At 52.7% G+C, this 15,524-nt stretch overlaps 1 protein-coding gene and 1 non-coding gene across 7 annotated transcripts in view; both read left to right on the plus strand.

Annotated features, from left to right (window-relative positions):
* The window catches only part of ATG16L1 (autophagy related 16 like 1), a 47,561-nt gene that overhangs the window by 20,033 nt on the left and 12,004 nt on the right, over positions 1–15,524 (plus strand). For 4 of the 6 annotated variants that reach the window (XR_010746594.1, XM_066344908.1, XM_066344910.1 and 1 more), the window contains exons 8-12: positions 375–431; positions 652–699; positions 1,301–1,403; positions 4,895–5,000; positions 15,043–15,113. Coding sequence is in view for 5 of the 6 variants with exons in the window: in XM_066344908.1 (XP_066201005.1) it covers positions 375–431; positions 652–699; positions 1,301–1,403; positions 4,895–5,000; positions 15,043–15,113 (385 nt within the window). In the remaining variant the exon portion in view is untranslated. The remainder of the gene's footprint in view (positions 1–374; positions 432–651; positions 700–1,300; positions 1,404–4,894; positions 5,001–15,042; positions 15,114–15,524) is intronic. The other 2 variants (XM_066344909.1, XM_066344911.1) reach the window with 2 other exon arrangements.
* LOC136379276 (small Cajal body-specific RNA 6) lies at positions 2,262–2,530 on the plus strand. Its single transcript, XR_010746754.1, has one exon. It is a non-coding gene; the product is annotated as a small Cajal body-specific RNA 6 (non-coding RNA).

Raw genomic sequence — 15,524 nt, forward strand, 5'->3', positions numbered from 1 at the left:
CAAATCTGCTAGGGTGATTGTTTAGATCATACTGCTTAATTCTTACGTGGGCTCCAGGATTCTTTTTAATAAAGCAGGACCAAAGAATGGGGATTGGTTATTAACAGCCAGAAACTGTTAGATCAGCTAGTTTCATTGTCAAAAAGCATGATTTCTAGGGAAGTTGATTTGATGCTAAGGAACCTGTTTCTTTAAAACTTTGAGGCTGGGTTTCCCCCCTGCCTTCCTCCTGTTGGCTAGTGGTGTGTGCTGTGGTGGGTTTCTCGGCTGGGGTTTGGGAACCGAGTGGGAAACATTCTGTGGACTGTTTTTATTGATTGATTATTTGGGCAAAATGTTTCTAAGGTTTAAACCTATCCTCCCCTCCTCTTTAGTAAGCGACTCTCGCAGCCTGCTGGAGGCCTTCTGGATTCTATCACTAATATCTTTGGGTAGGTTAGAAAACCTTCACCTTTCCTTGTTGATACGTATGTAAATATACCTGAGTATGTGTACACGATTCATTACCATTTTTTTAAACGTACACCAGAATTTCAGTGGTGCAGAGTATACAGATGCCTTAACTTCAGCTTTTCATTTAGCTTCTTCCTTTTTCCTCAACTTCCTCTCTCTCACTCTCGCTGCGTGCTGATCCCTGGCCTTACTCTTTAGTCTGTCCGAGTCTCCCCTTTTGGGACACCACTCTTCTGATGCTGCCAGGTGAAAATACTATCCACTCTTTCCCGCATGTGGGTGTGGGTCGTTGGTGATGAAGCTAATCGCCGCCTCACTGCCTGTGAGCGTCAGTGTCCGTGTGCTAACCAAGACGCTTTGCATGTTCTAGGAACGCGTTGCCCTCCAAGCAGGGTGAGGGGCTGGGCTCTTGCCGCTCTCTCTTGGCATGTGTTCGACTTTGCCTTTATATACCGTGTACGCTGAGGATGATTGTGACTAAACATAGAGACGACTTTATAAATTGTTTTACAAAATACCATCGAGCTCCTGAGCTAGTAGTTCCATCATGTGGAGAAAGTTTTCCAGTAATTTATTGTCTGAGCTCAGTGATTGTTCAGGATTGCTGCTTAGCACTGAGTTTGGAGTCCATGAGTTAGCAAGCAGGAGAGTATTCGTATGTGCTGTCTGTCTGCCCTGTTGTCGTTTGAGCTAGGATGCTTCTGATTTGGCCAGTTACTCTGTAGTTTGAAGAGTCTAGAAGTAAAATAAGCTATGGATAAAAAAAGGTCTTGGATCCCTTCTAAGTTTGATGGACAGTTAGTCTTGTGCAGTTGTGTCTAATGTTCTCCTTTATGTTGCTTCTTAGGAGGCGCTCTGTCTCTTCTTTCCCGGTTCCCCAGGAGAATCTGGATACTCATCCTGGTTCCAGTAAAGAAGTGAGGGTCCCAACAACTGCAGTGTGTGTCTTTGTAAGTATGGTTTCTCCCCAAACCCCCACCCAGCCTTCTGTGGTAACAGCACGGCAAAGGGCCCTTTCTCCTGCAGCTAAGCTTTTCTTGCTTTATTTATAGAAGGCCTTTATGCCTGTCGGTTCTGTCTGGTGTGGTGGAACGGACTTGATATAGTTTGCCTAACTTTGGAGGGCAGAATTTATTACACCTGTCCTTTGTAATAGAGGACGGGTGGAGAGAGAGGATTGGAAGCGTCAGGGATAGCCAAGGGAAGACTAATTTGGGATGGTGAGGATTTAGTAATTTATGCAGTCGCTGTCACTACTTGGCTCCAATTTAGAGTGAGAGTCTAGTCAATGGTCTGTTTTGAAGGGTCAGTAGGACAACTGTTGGCTTCATGATTTATATTCATTTCTGCGTGACTTCTGACCATTAGGAGCCCATGGTTGGAAGCAGAAATCCGTTCCTGGTAGAAGCCACTGTGATGTCTGGGCTGTCAGCTGGAGTTCAGAGCTGGGTCCTAGTACGAAAGGATAATGTGGTCCCCACTGGGATGGTTGAGCACACACTGAACCAACCTGGGGAACAGAGAGTACCTGGTTCTGGGCTCTCAAATGAGGGGGAAAGGCAGACAGGAAGAGCAGAGACCAGAAGGTTGGGCTGCCTCTTGGATTGTGTGCTCATGGTAGGTTAGAGGAGCCAGCTTCCAGCAGAGAGAGACTCGCTGTAAATATGGGGTGGGGTTCTGTGGGGAGCTTTCAGTCCAGGCGTAAGGAGGGGCTTCAGTAGTGAGATGTGGCTGAGCGATGGCCATCCCAAATGTGCCAGACTCCCACAGCACGCCTGGGATTCGCCGGGCGGCCTGGGTGCCTCAGAGGTCAGTGATGATTGGTAAAAGGTCTGATGGCACTCAATGTCACAATCCCTTGCCCTCAACTCCCAGCAGCTCCTATTTTCCTCCTGTCACATTGAAGTTGTGTGCATGGGATAACGGAGCTGCTGATAATTTGGGATTCTGTCAGTATGTGTTTCTGAGAGTGGACGGACCACAGCTGACAGGTACCCGACAGAACCAGCCAGCAGGAGGTGGTGAGCGGCAGCCATGGGAGTGATGGTGCATGATCTCAAGTTTTCAATCTGAGACCTCTTCAGCAGAAAGATAAAAGGGAAAAAGAGCAAGAAGGGACTTCGTGGAGCTTCAATGTGTGGTCGCCTGTCATGCAGCTTCTCGGCAGTGGGACACAGGCAGGGTGGGAAATCAGATCTCCAAGCAGAGAAGTAACAGTGATGCTCACGTCGGTCAGGTCATAGAGTCTTGCTCATAATCATACTTTAAGCTTTTTTTCAATCCAGGCAAACGTGAAAATCAGATTTTGTCTTCCCCAAATGACCTTTCGGGCAGATGATTAATGACCTGTTTAATCTAATATTTGTAATCTGTATTTCCTGTGGTCTTATTTTTTTTTCTTGACGTTATGGAAATTGTCACATGTAGATGTGGGGAGTGAAAGCACTCGGTGCCCTCGCCCTGGCTGGCACTTGGGTCAGCCACATGTGCCGGTCTTACTCTCCTCCCTGCACACGTCGGTGGAGCAGAGTCCCAGGTGTCGCATTTCGTCTATAAATATTTCAGTATCCATTTCTATTTTTCCTTTCTCGTTTTATGTTTTTTTTTTTTTTAATTTTTATTTATTTATTTATTTTTTACAGAGGCAGAGAGTGAGTCAGACAGGAACGGGTCTTAAAAAGATAGTTATAGTGACAACTTCTGGTATTCTCATTCTAGAATGGGATGCTTTTTTCTTGGTTTTCCTTAATCCTGAACACAAATGTCATCTTGTCATATGAGTTCCAGTGTGGATGTCAGTCTTAGTAATTTCCCATAACACCTGTTAACTTTTAGCGAAGGTTTTGTGGTCAAGACCTTATGACCTAGATCATAAGACGTGTGGAAGTCCTTGTTTATAGATGAGCAAACTGAGGCTTAGGGAAGTTAAGAGACTTGGCAGAGGCAGAGAGTGATAGGGACAGACAGACAGGAATGGAGAGAGATGAGAAGCATCAATCATTAGTTTTTCATTGCGCTTTGCAACACCTTAGTTGTTCATTGATTGCTCTCTCACATGTGCCTTGACCGCGGGCCTTCAGCAGACCAAGTAACCCCTTGCTCGAGCCAAAGACCCTGGGTTCAAGCTGGTGGGTTTTTTCCTCAAACCAGATGAGCCCGCGCTCAAGCTGCGACCTTGGGGTCCCAAACCCGGGTCCTCTGCATTGCAGTCCGATGCTCTATCCACTGCGCCACCGCCTGGTCAGGCTCATTTTATGTTTTAATTACAGTTGATGTCCAATAATATATTAGTTTCAGTTAATATCTGTGGTCTTAAAAAGATAGTTATAGTGACAACTTCTGGTATTCTCATTCTAGAATGGGATGCTTTTTTCTTGGTTTTCCTTAATCCTGAACACAAATGTCATCTTGTCATATGAGTTCCAGTGTGGATGTCAGTCTTAGTAATTTCCCATAACACCTGTTAACTTTTAGCGAAGGTTTTGTGGTCAAGACCTTATGACCTAGATCATAAGACGTGTGGAAGTCCTTGTTTATAGATGAGCAAACTGAGGCTTCGGGAAGTTAAGAGACTTGGCAGAGTCAGTGCTAGCACACATTAGTGCCTACATAGAATCTCTCAGTATCACTGGCCTGTGCTCATACCAGGACTCCATATTAGAATATCTTCATCTTAGGAAAGCCATAAAAGCTTTCTTCATAGCGAGAAGTCATGCTGTACACTAATTAGGTACGTAGTGTGATGTGTATTCATGCATTCTAGACCAAAAGAGAGACAGGTAATCAGTCTTACTATAAAGCTATTATGATCACAAGAATATAGGTTTGAATTTCTTTCTTTTTTTTTTACAGAGATAGAGAGTCAGAGAGAGGGATAGACAGGAATGGAGAGAGATGAGAAGCATCAATCATCAGTTTTTCGTTGTGACACCTTAGTTGTTCATTGATTGCTTTCTCATATGTGCCTTGACCGTGGGCCTTCAGCAGACCGAGTAACCCCTTGCTCAAGCCAGCAACCTTGGTCCAAGCTGGTGAGCTTTTTTGCTCAAATCAGATGAGCCCGCGCTCAAGCTGGTGACCTCAGGGTCTCAAACCTGGGTCCTCCGCATCCCAGTCTGATGCTCTATCCACTGCGCCACTGCCTGGTCAGGCTGGAATTTCTTATTAGAAGAAAAAATGTGAAAACAAACTTTAAGCAGTTTATACAGATTTTGAATTCTTTTCAAGAAATTGGTACTGTATTTAAACTAATGGGACTATAAGCTATAAGAATAAAATGATAATAGAATCTTAGGAAAGCCTGGACTAGCACCCCAAGTTAGCTTATGATGAGATCCCCTCTCTTTAGGGAGAACGAAGGGAGGCACCCAGAGGGCTCACTGTCGGGCTCTTTCTTCTCGGGAGCGGGGTGCGTGAGTCTGAGAGGGGGTCTCTCTTGCAGGACGCCCACGATGGGGAGGTCAACGCTGTGCAGTTCAGCCCCGGCTCGCGGTTGCTGGCCACGGGTGGCATGGATCGGCGAGTGAAGCTCTGGGAAGTGGTCGGAGGTGAGACCTTGTTGGAGTGTACTGAAGCAAGCTGTGTGGGTGACATGGAGTGTACCGAAGGAGGCCGTGTGGGTGACACTAGTGTACCAAAGCAGGCCATGTGGGTGACACTAGTGTACCGAAGGAGGCCGAGTGGGTGACACTAGTGTACCGAAGGAGGCCGTGTGGGTGACACTAGTGTACCGAAGGAGGCCGTGTGGGTGACACTAGTGTACCAGAGGAGGCCGAGTGGGTGACACTAGTGTACTGAAGGAGGCCGTGTGGGTGACACTAGTGTACAGGAGGAGGCCGTGTGGGTGACACTAGTGTACCGGAGGAGGCCGTGTGGGTGACACTAGTGTACCAAAGGAGGCCGTGTGGGTGACTAGTGTACCAAAGGAGGCCGTGTGGGTGACACTAGTGTACCGAAGGAGGCCGTGTGGGTGACACTAGTGTACCGAAGGAGGCCGTGTGGGTGACACTAGTGTACCGAAGGAGGCCGTGTGGGTGACACTAGTGTACCGAAGGAGGCCGTGTGGGTGACAATGGAGTGTACCGAAGGAGGCTGTGTGGGTGACTCTAGTGTACCGAAGGAGGCCGTGTGGGTGACTCTAGTGTACCAAAGGAGGCCGTGCGGGTGACTCTAGTGTACCGAAGGAGGCCGTGCGGGTGACAATAGTGTACCGAAGGAGGCCGTGTGGGTGACGTGGAGTGTACCGAAGGAGGCCGTGTGGGTGACGTGGAGTGTACCGAAGGAGGCCGTGTGGGTGATGTGGAGTGTACCGTAGGAGGCCGTGTGGGTGACACTAGTGTACCGAAGGAGGCCGTGCGGGTGACACTAGTGTACCGAAGGAGGCCGTGTGGGTGACGTGGAGTGTACCGAAGGAGGCCGTGTGGGTGACGTGGAGTGTACCGAAGGAGGCCGTGTGGGTGACTCTAGTGTACCGAAGGAGGCCGTGTGGGTGACTCTAGTGTACCGAAGGAGGCCGTGTGGGTGACTCTAGTGTACCGAAGGAGGCCGTGTGGGTGACGGGGAGTGTACCGAAGGAGGCCGTGTGGGTGACACTAGTGTACCGAAGGAGGCCGTGTGGGTGACGTGGAGTGTACCGAAGGAGGCCGTGTGGGTGACACTAGTGTACCGAAGGAGGCCGTGTGGGTGACACTAGTGTACCGAAGGAGGCCGTGTGGGTGACGTGGAGTGTACCGAAGGAGGCCGTGTGGGTGACACTAGTGTACCGAAGGAGGCCGTGTGGGTGACACTAGTGTACCGAAGGAGGCCGTGTGGGTGACGGAGAGTGTACCAAAGGAGGCCGTGTGGGTGACACTAGTGTACCTAAGGAGGCCGTGTGGGTGACTCTAGTGTACCGAAGGAGGCCGTGTGGGTGACTCTAGTGTACCGAAGGAGGCCGTGTGGGTGACTCTAGTGTACCGAAGGAGGCCGTGTGGGTGACTCTAGTGTACCGAAGGAGGCCGTGTGGGTGACAATAGTGTACCGAAGGAGGCCGTGTGGGTGACTCTAGTGTACCGAAGGAGGCCGTGTGGGTGACTCTAGTGTACCGAAGGAGGCCGTGTGGGTGACAATAGTGTACCGAAGGAGGCCGTGTGGGTGACTCTAGTGTACCGAAGGAGGCCGTGTGGGTGACACTAGTGTACCGAAGGAGGCCGTGTGGGTGACACTAGTGTACCAAAGCAGGCCGTGTGGGTGACACTAGTGTACCGAAGGAGGCCGTGTGGGTGACGTGGAGTGTACCGAAGGAGGCCGTGTGGGTGACGTGGAGTGTACCGAAGGAGGCCGTGTGGGTGACGTGGAGTGTACCGAAGGAGGCCGTGTGGGTGACGTGGAGTGTACCGAAGGAGGCCGTGTGGGTGACTCTAGTGTACCGAAGGAGGCAGTGTGGGTGACTCTAGTGTACCGAAGGAGGCCGTGTGGGTGACACTAGTGTACCGAAGGAGGCCGTGTGGGTGACACTAGTGTACCGAAGGAGGCCGTGTGGGTGACGGGGAGTGTACCAAAGGAGGCCGTGTGGGTGACACTAGTGTACCTAAGGAGGCCGTGTGGGTGACACTAGTGTACCGAAGGAGGCCGTGTGGGTGACGGGGAGTGTACCGAAGGAGGCCGTGTGGGTGACATGGAGTGTACCGAAGGAGGCCGTGTGGGTGACATGGAGTGTACCGAAGGAGGCCGTGTGGGTGACTCTAGTGTACCGAAGGAGGCCGTGTGGGTGACACTAGTGTACCGAAGGAGGCCGTGTGGGTGACACTAGTGTACCGAAGGAGGCCGTGTGGGTGACATGGAGTGTACCGAAGGAGGCCGTGTGGGTGACATGGAGTGTACCGAAGGAGGCCGTGTGGGTGACTCTAGTGTACCTAAGGAGGCCGTGTGGGTGACACTAGTGTACCGAAGGAGGCCGTGTGGGTGACTCTAGTGTACCGAAGGAGGCCGTGTGGGTGACGGGGAGTGTACCGAAGGAGGCCGTGTGGGTGACTCTAGTGTACCGAAGGAGGCCGTGTGGGTGACTCTAGTGTACCGAAGGAGGCCGTGTGGGTGACAATAGTGTACCGAAGGAGGCCGTGTGGGTGACTCTAGTGTACCGAAGGAGGCCGTGTGGGTGACACTAGTGTACCGAAGGAGGCCGTGTGGGTGACATGGAGTGTACCGAAGGAGGCCGTGTGGGTGACTCTAGTGTACCGAAGGAGGCCGTGTGGGTGACGTGGAGTGTACCGAAGGAGGCCGTGTGGGTGACTCTAGTGTACCAAAGGAGGCCGTGTGGGTGACGTGGAGTGTACCGAAGGAGGCCGTGTGGGTGACACTAGTGTACCGAAGGAGGCCGTGTGGGTGACACTAGTGTACCGAAGGAGGCCGTAGTGGTGACTCTAGTGTACTGAAGGAGGCCGTGTGGGTGAGACTAGTGTACCGAAGGAGGCCGTGTGGGTGACTCTAGTGTACCGAAGGAGGCCGTGTGGGTGACTCTAGTGTACCGAAGGAGGCCGTGTGGGTGACGGGGAGTGTACCGAAGGAGGCCGTGTGGGTGACACTAGTGTACCGAAGGAGGCCGTGTGGGTGACTCTAGTGTACCGAAGGAGGCCGTGTGGGTGACATGGAGTGTACCGATGGAGGCCGTGTGGGTGACATGGAGTGTACCAAAGGAGGCCGTGTGGGTGACGGGGAGTGTACCAAAGGAGGCCGTGTGGGTGACGGGGAGTGTACCGAAGGAGGCCGTGTGGGTGACGGGGAGTGTACCGAAGGAGGCCGTGTGGGTGACGGGGAGTGTACCGAAGGAGGCCGTGTGGGTGACTCTAGTGTACCGAAGGAGGCCGTGTGGGTGACTCTAGTGTACCGAAGGAGGCCGTGTGGGTGACACTAGTGTACCGAAGGAGGCCGTGTGGGTGACACTAGTGTACCGAAGGAGGCCGTGTGGGTGACATGGAGTGTACCGAAGGAGGCCGTGTGGGTGACTCGAGTGTACCGAAGGAGGCCGTGTGGGTGACATGGAGTGTACCGAAGGAGGCCGTGTGGGTGACACTAGTGTACCGAAGGAGGCCGTGTGGGTGACACTAGTGTACCGAAGGAGGCCGTGTGGGTGACACTAGTGTACCGAAGGAGGCCGTGTGGGTGACACTAGTGTACCGAAGGAGGCCGTGTGGGTGACACTAGTGTACCGAAGGAGGCCGTGTGGGTGACTCTAGTGTACCGAAGGAGGCCGTGTGGGTGACTCTAGTGTACCGAAGGAGGCCGTGTGGGTGACTCTAGTGTACCGAAGGAGGCCGTGTGGGTGACACTAGTGTACCGAAGGAGGCCGTGTGGGTGACACTAGTGTACCGAAGGAGGCCGTGTGGGTGACATGGAGTGTACCGAAGGAGGCCGTGTGGGTGACTCGAGTGTACCGAAGGAGGCCGTGTGGGTGACATGGAGTGTACCGAAGGAGGCCGTGTGGGTGACACTAGTGTACCGAAGGAGGCCGTGTGGGTGACACTAGTGTACCGAAGGAGGCCGTGTGGGTGACACTAGTGTACCGAAGGAGGCCGTGTGGTTGACAATAGTGTACCGAAGGAGGCCGTGTGGGTGACTCTAGTGTACTGAAGGAGGCCGTGTGGGTGACATGGAGTGTACCGAAGGAGGCCGTGTGGGTGACACTAGTGTACCGAAGGAGGCCGTGTGGGTGACTCTAGTGTACCGAAGGAGGCCGTGTGGGTGACGGGGAGTGTACCGAAGGAGGCCGTGTGGGTGACGCTAGTGTACCGAAGGAGGCCGTGTGGGTGACGGGGAGTGTACCAAAGGAGGCCGTGTGGGTGACACTAGTGTACCGAAGGAGGCCGTGTGGGTGACACTAGTGTACCGAAGGAGGCCGTGTGGGTGACAGTAGTGTACCGAAGGAGGCCGTGTGGGTGACTCTAGTGTACCGAAGGAGGCCGTGTGGGTGACAGTAGTGTACCGAAGGAGGCCGTGTGGGTGACACTAGTGTACCGAAGGAGGCCGTGTGGGTGACTCTAGTGTACCGAAGGAGGCCGTGTGGGTGACACTAGTGTACCGAAGGAGGCCGTGTGGGTGACACTAGTGTACCGAAGGAGGCCGTGTGGGTGACAGTAGTGTACCGAAGGAGGCCGTGTGGGTGACACTAGTGTACCGAAGGAGGCCGTGTGGGTGACATGGAGTGTACTGAAGGAGGCCGTGTGGATGACAATAGTGTACCGAAGGAGGCCGTGTGGGTGACTCTAGTGTACCGAAGGAGGTCGTGTGGGTGACAATAGTGTACCTAAGGAGGCCGTGTGGGTGACTCTAGTGTACCGAAGGAGGCCGTGTGGGTGACATGGAGTGTACCGAAGGAGGCCGTGTGGGTGACTCTAGTGTACCGAAGGAGGCCGTGTGGGTGACATGGAGTGTACCGAAGGAGGCCGTGTGGGTGACTCTAGTGTACCGAAGGAGGCCGTGTGGGTGACATGGAGTGTACCAAAGGAGGCCGTGTGGGTGACAATAGTGTACCGAAGGAGGCCGTGTGGGTGACTCTAGTGTACCGAAGGAGGCCGTGTGGGTGACACTAGTGTACCGAAGGAGGCCGTGTGGGTGACTCTAGTGTACCGAAGGAGGCCGTGTGGGTGACATGGAGTGTACCGAAGGAGGCCGTGTGGGTGACATGGAGTGTACCGAAGGAGGCCGTGTGGGTGACGGGGAGTGTACTGAAGGAGGCCGTGTGGGTGACTCTAGTGTACCGAAGGAGGCCGTGTGGGTGACGTGGAGTGTACCGAAGGAGGCCGTGTGGGTGACACTAGTGTACCGAAGGAGGCCGTGTGGGTGACACTAGTGTACCGAAGGAGGCCGTGTGGGTGACATGGAGTGTACCGAAGGAGGCCGTGTGGGTGACTCTAGTGTACCGAAGGCGGCCGTGTGGGTGACATGGAGTGTACTGAAGGAGGCCGTGTGGGTGACAATAGTGTACCGAAGGAGGCCGTGTGGGTGACTCTAGTGTACCGAAGGAGGCCATGTGGGTGACAATAGTGTACCTAAGGAGGCCGTGTGGGTGACTCTAGTGTACCGAAGGAGGCCGTGTGGGTGACATGGAGTGTACCGAAGGAGGCCGTGTGGGTGACTCTAGTGTACCGAAGGAGGCCGTGTGGGTGACACTAGTGTACCGAAGGAGGCCGTGTGGGTGACATGGAGTGTACCGAAGGAGGCCGTGTGGGTGACAATAGTGTACCGAAGGAGGCCGTGTGGGTGACTCTAGTGTACCGAAGGAGGCCGTGTGGGTGACAATAGTGTACCTAAGGAGGCCGTGTGGGTGACTCTAGTGTACCGAAGGAGGCCGTGTGGGTGACAATAGTGTACCGAAGGAGGCCGTGTGGGTGACATGGAGTGTACCGAAGGAGGCCGTGTGGGTGACGTGGAGTGTACCGAAGGAGGCCGTGTGGGTGACACTAGTGTACCGAAGGAGGCCGTGTGGGTGACTCTAGTGTACCGAAGGAGGCCGTGTGGGTGACTCTAGTGTACCGAAGGAGGCCGTGTGGGTGACACTAGTGTACCGAAGGAGGCCGTGTGGGTGACTCTAGTGTACCGAAGGAGGCCGTGTGGGTGACGTGGAGTGTACCGAAGGAGGCCGTGAGGGTGACTCTAGTGTACCGAATGAGGCCATGTGAGTGACACTAGTGTACCGAAGGAGGCCGTGTGGGTGACGTGGAGTGTACCGAAGGAGGCCGTGTGGGTGACTCTAGTGTACCGAAGGAGGCCGTGTGGGTGACACTAGTGTACCGAAGGAGGCCGTGTGGGTGACACTAGTGTACTGAAGGAGGCTGTGTGGGTGACATCCGGTTGATCGGTTTCAGGCAGAACGTATTTAACAAGTACCTTATCAGACAAGGGCCTCCATCCAGAATCAGTCTTTGATTAGACCGTGTTTCAGAAATGGCTTCAGAGCTCTTAGAAACGGGATGGCCTTGAAGCAGGAAATGGGAGTTCAGGCAACCATCTCCTAGAGTTCTGATGCTGAGCATAGCCCAATTTTGACATCTTCAGATTTGATTAAATATACATATATTTTTAATCAAGCAGAGTCAAAGAATAGGCTGAAAGTTTTTATAGGAACCACTTGGTCAAGTTGCCATAGTTACAGCACATACATGCTCACTGTCGAACAGTTAGTAGGTTCCAGTGGGCCTTTGTATTATTTCCTGTGAGTCTGACAATAGCCCTGTGCAGTTAAGGTGGGTGTCAGTCCTGTTTGAGAACTCGGGGGGCACTAGTAGATGTGCGTAGTTGATTCCCAAAGCTAATAGATGACTCAGTGGCAGAGGAGTGGTGGAAGCCAGGAGTGGAGCAGGGTCTGCACGACAGCCTCCCTAAGCTGTGGAGCTGCTGAGGGACCAGGTCCTGCTTGGTGGACCCGTTGGTTAGACCAGATGGTCCGTAAAGCACCAGACTTCTCTGCCCTGGCATTAGATTTTCAGGACAGTGACCCACTAGTTAAGCCCTTGGCAGTTACAGCGAGTTGAAGCCCCTCAGAATTTGTGCTCCTTTACCCCAAAACACCTTATGACTAATAATTGCTGAAACTGTTACAAAATAGTAAAAGTATATCATAAGAGTTTTATGAGGTTTTATTTTTGATAAGCTAAGCAGATAGTCTCTTTTGATTATGCCTTGTTACTAAAAATAACACTAGAAATATTTTTGTTTTAGTTCTTGGTCATTAAAAACACCTATAAGAAAATTAGAGAAGCCAACCTTTGCCTTTTCTGCTGCTGAGGAGAAAGTAAACATTAATCAAAACTAATATTGACATAATATGTACTAGGGTATAATTTGTGTTAATAAAGTAAAAAGTTTCTACTAGGCCTACAGAAATAACAGAATGTTTGGCAGCATTTTTTATAGTTTTCGGGAACAAATATTAGTCATGTCCAAACTAATTTTAGGGCCTTTATTCCACAAACAGCCCATTCAGTCCACAGTTTTGTTACTCATGACTAGTATTTATTGAACCTTGGAAGAGACCGAGTCCCATAGCCTGTTTATGACATCATTTGGGGTGTCCTGTGGTTTGCCGTTTTAAAATAGCAGAAGAGCACTTTCCACCTAGTAGAACTCCCAGCCTTGTTCTTTGTATCGAAAGCAGAGGCTCCACTGGAAATTGTTTACATAAATGCAGTTGACGACCTCCTCTGAGGTCTCCCAGATAGAAGAGCTTTGATACGGTGTTTGCTCTTCTGAGATCAATCTCTTGCCCAAACAAACTGACCAGTGTTTTAAGTCGGAGATAGTTCTTAGAATTTGCAGTAATAATTTTGTCTATAAAGCGTAATTTTAAATAAAGACCTTAATTATTGACGTTGGCCTTTTTTTAACTCATGGAAAGCTAATGAAAGCTAGGATTGAGAAAGAGGCATTATATATAATACTATATTTTGCAAATAAATTTGGAGATGAAGTTCATTGACCCAGTTAATAATCCCAGCCCTAAATGTATCTTAACAGCTCCGAACCAGTATTCATATAACTGTTATTGAGAAATACTAAGAGATAAGGCTGTTCATTGAAATGTATCCTACTCTGCTGCCCTTTTATGAATTTGATTAGAGTGATTTCCTAATTCTTTCCTTAACTTGTATATGGGTCATCTTTCAGCTACCCTTTGAAAAAAGGAACTCAATCATATCATGCTTGAGACTTGTACTCCTCTCAGCTTGTGTCTGCATCATTGAAGTCCCCGTGTGCAGCACCCATGCTCTGCGAGCAGACCCAGCAGCCCGGGGCTGAGGCTGGTGGGGAAGGAGGTGGGTGATGGACACCCATGCTCTGCGAGCAGACCCAGCGGCCCGGGGCTGGGGCTGGTGGGGAAGGAGGTGGGTGATGGACACCCATGCTCTGCGAGCAGACCCAGCGGCCCGGGGCTGGGGCTGGTGGGGAAGGAGGTGGGTGATGGACACCCATGCTCTGCGAGCAGACCCAGCAGCCCGGGGCTGGGGCTGGTGGGAAAGGAGGTGGGTGATGGACACCCATGCTCTGTGAGCAGACCCAGCAGCCCGGGGCTGGGGCTGGTGGGAAAGGAGGTGGGTGATGGACACCCATGCTCTGCGAGCAGACCCAGCAGCCCGGGGCTGGGGCTGGGGTTGGCGGGGAAGGAGGTGGGTGATGGACACCCATGCTCTGTGAGCAGACCCAGCGGCCCGGGGCTGGGGCTGGGGCTGGGGCTGGTGGGGAAGGAGGTGGGTGATGGACACCCATGCTCTGTGAGCAGACCCAGCAGCCCGGGGCTGGGGCTGGGGCTGGGGCTGGGGCTGGTGGGGAAGGAGGTGGGTGATGGACACCCATGCTCTGTGAGCAGACCCAGCGGCCCGGGGCTGGGGCTGGGGCTGGGGCTGGTGGGGAAGGAGGTGGGTGATGGACACCCATGCTCTGTGAGCAGACCCAGCGGCCCGGGGCTGGGGCTGGGGCTGGGGCTGGTGGGAAAGGAGGTGGGTGATGGACACCCATGCTCTGCGAGCAGACCCAGCAGCCCGGGGCTGGGGCTGGGGCTGGGGCTGGGGCTGGTGGGGAAGGAGGTGGGTGATGGACACCCATGCTCTGCGAGCAGACCCAGCAGCCCGGGGCTGGGGCTGGTGGGAAAGGAGGTGGGTGATGGACACCCATACTCTGCGAGCAGACCCAGCAGCCCGGGGCTGGGGCTGGGGCTGGGGCTGGTGGGGAAGGAGGTGGGTGATGGACACCCATGCTCTGTGAGCAGACCCAGCAGCCCGGGCCTGGGGCTGGTGGGGAAGGAGGTGGGTGATGGAGGGCGCACTGGTGGCAGCTGGGTTGCCTGAGTCTTCCGGTTCATAGACAAGGAGCACGTGCTGGACGAGTTCCAGCAACTCCAAATAGTGGGGCTGCTGGTCTTTTTTTTTATGCGAGGGAGACAGGAAGGGAGAGGTGAGAAGCATCAACTCATAGTTACTGCACTTTAGTTGTTCAGTGACTATTTCTCTTATGTGCCCTGACTCGGGGGGCGCTACAGCAGCATGAGTGACCCCTTCCTCAAGCCTGCGACCATGGGGTTATTATGTTGATGATCCCACACTCAAGCTGGGACCTCAGTGTCCCAGGTCGATATGCTGTCTACTGTGCTACCACCGGCCAGGCAGGTAACTGGCATTCTGATGGCTAAGCTAGTTACACATAACTAAAATGGAAACTCTTTTCAGGCCTTCCTGAGAATTATCTCCTGGATTCTGAAATTTTGATGTCCCAGTTCTACCAAAGTGATAGTTAAGTTGACAAACACTGATAAAACCGAAAGATCGATTCGTGTAAATTAGAAAACTTTACACAGAAGTAACAGAACTAAATCTCTCGAAAAGAACAGCTTACCACACACATGCCCAGTGCTGGGCTCTGCAACCACTCACACCCTCACTGCCGTTAGAAACGGACTCCGGATGCTTTGGCCTCGTGTTTGTCTGTCCTGCAGTTGATTCTGTGATGGAGCAGGCACACTGCCGCTGTGACCGGGTAGTTGGCGTCCATTGTTTCAGGCGCCCCCTTTACCCTAACCGTTGGCTTTACCTTCCTGTGTTTCCTTGTTCTGTCTTTACACAGACAAATGCGAGCTCAAGGGCTCCCTCTCCGGCAGTAACGCGGGAATCACAAGCATTGAATTTGACAGTGCTGTAAGTATCTCAGACCCAGGGAAATCAGGGAGTGTAGAGGTATTTGGAAACAATTTAAGACATCTCCTTCTCGGAATTTAAAAATAACTGGTGTGCTGCTTGTCTTTGGTAAAATTGGTGTTAGAGAAGGGCGCAGGTGGATTGCACGTTCTGTGCCGATTGTGACCGAGGTGAAGCCCGGGGTGGCGAGGCAGGTCTCTGGTAACCAGCCGGCCAGTGTCTGCTGATTTGATCAGGCAGTCTGGGCTGAGGCGTGGGTGGCGAGGGGACTGCCCAACCAGACCTGCATCAGAGTAGCCAGATCTCCGGGGGGGTGGCTGGGAGGTGAGGGGGGTGTCGTCCCTGGGCTCTCTGGTTTGGACTCGGGCGGTGTGTAGAGCTGTGACTGACGGCGGGCGGTGGGGAGGGAAG

This window comes from Saccopteryx leptura, chromosome 7 (assembly GCF_036850995.1).
Source record: "Saccopteryx leptura isolate mSacLep1 chromosome 7, mSacLep1_pri_phased_curated, whole genome shotgun sequence".
Classification (NCBI taxonomy): domain Eukaryota; kingdom Metazoa; phylum Chordata; class Mammalia; order Chiroptera; family Emballonuridae; genus Saccopteryx; species Saccopteryx leptura.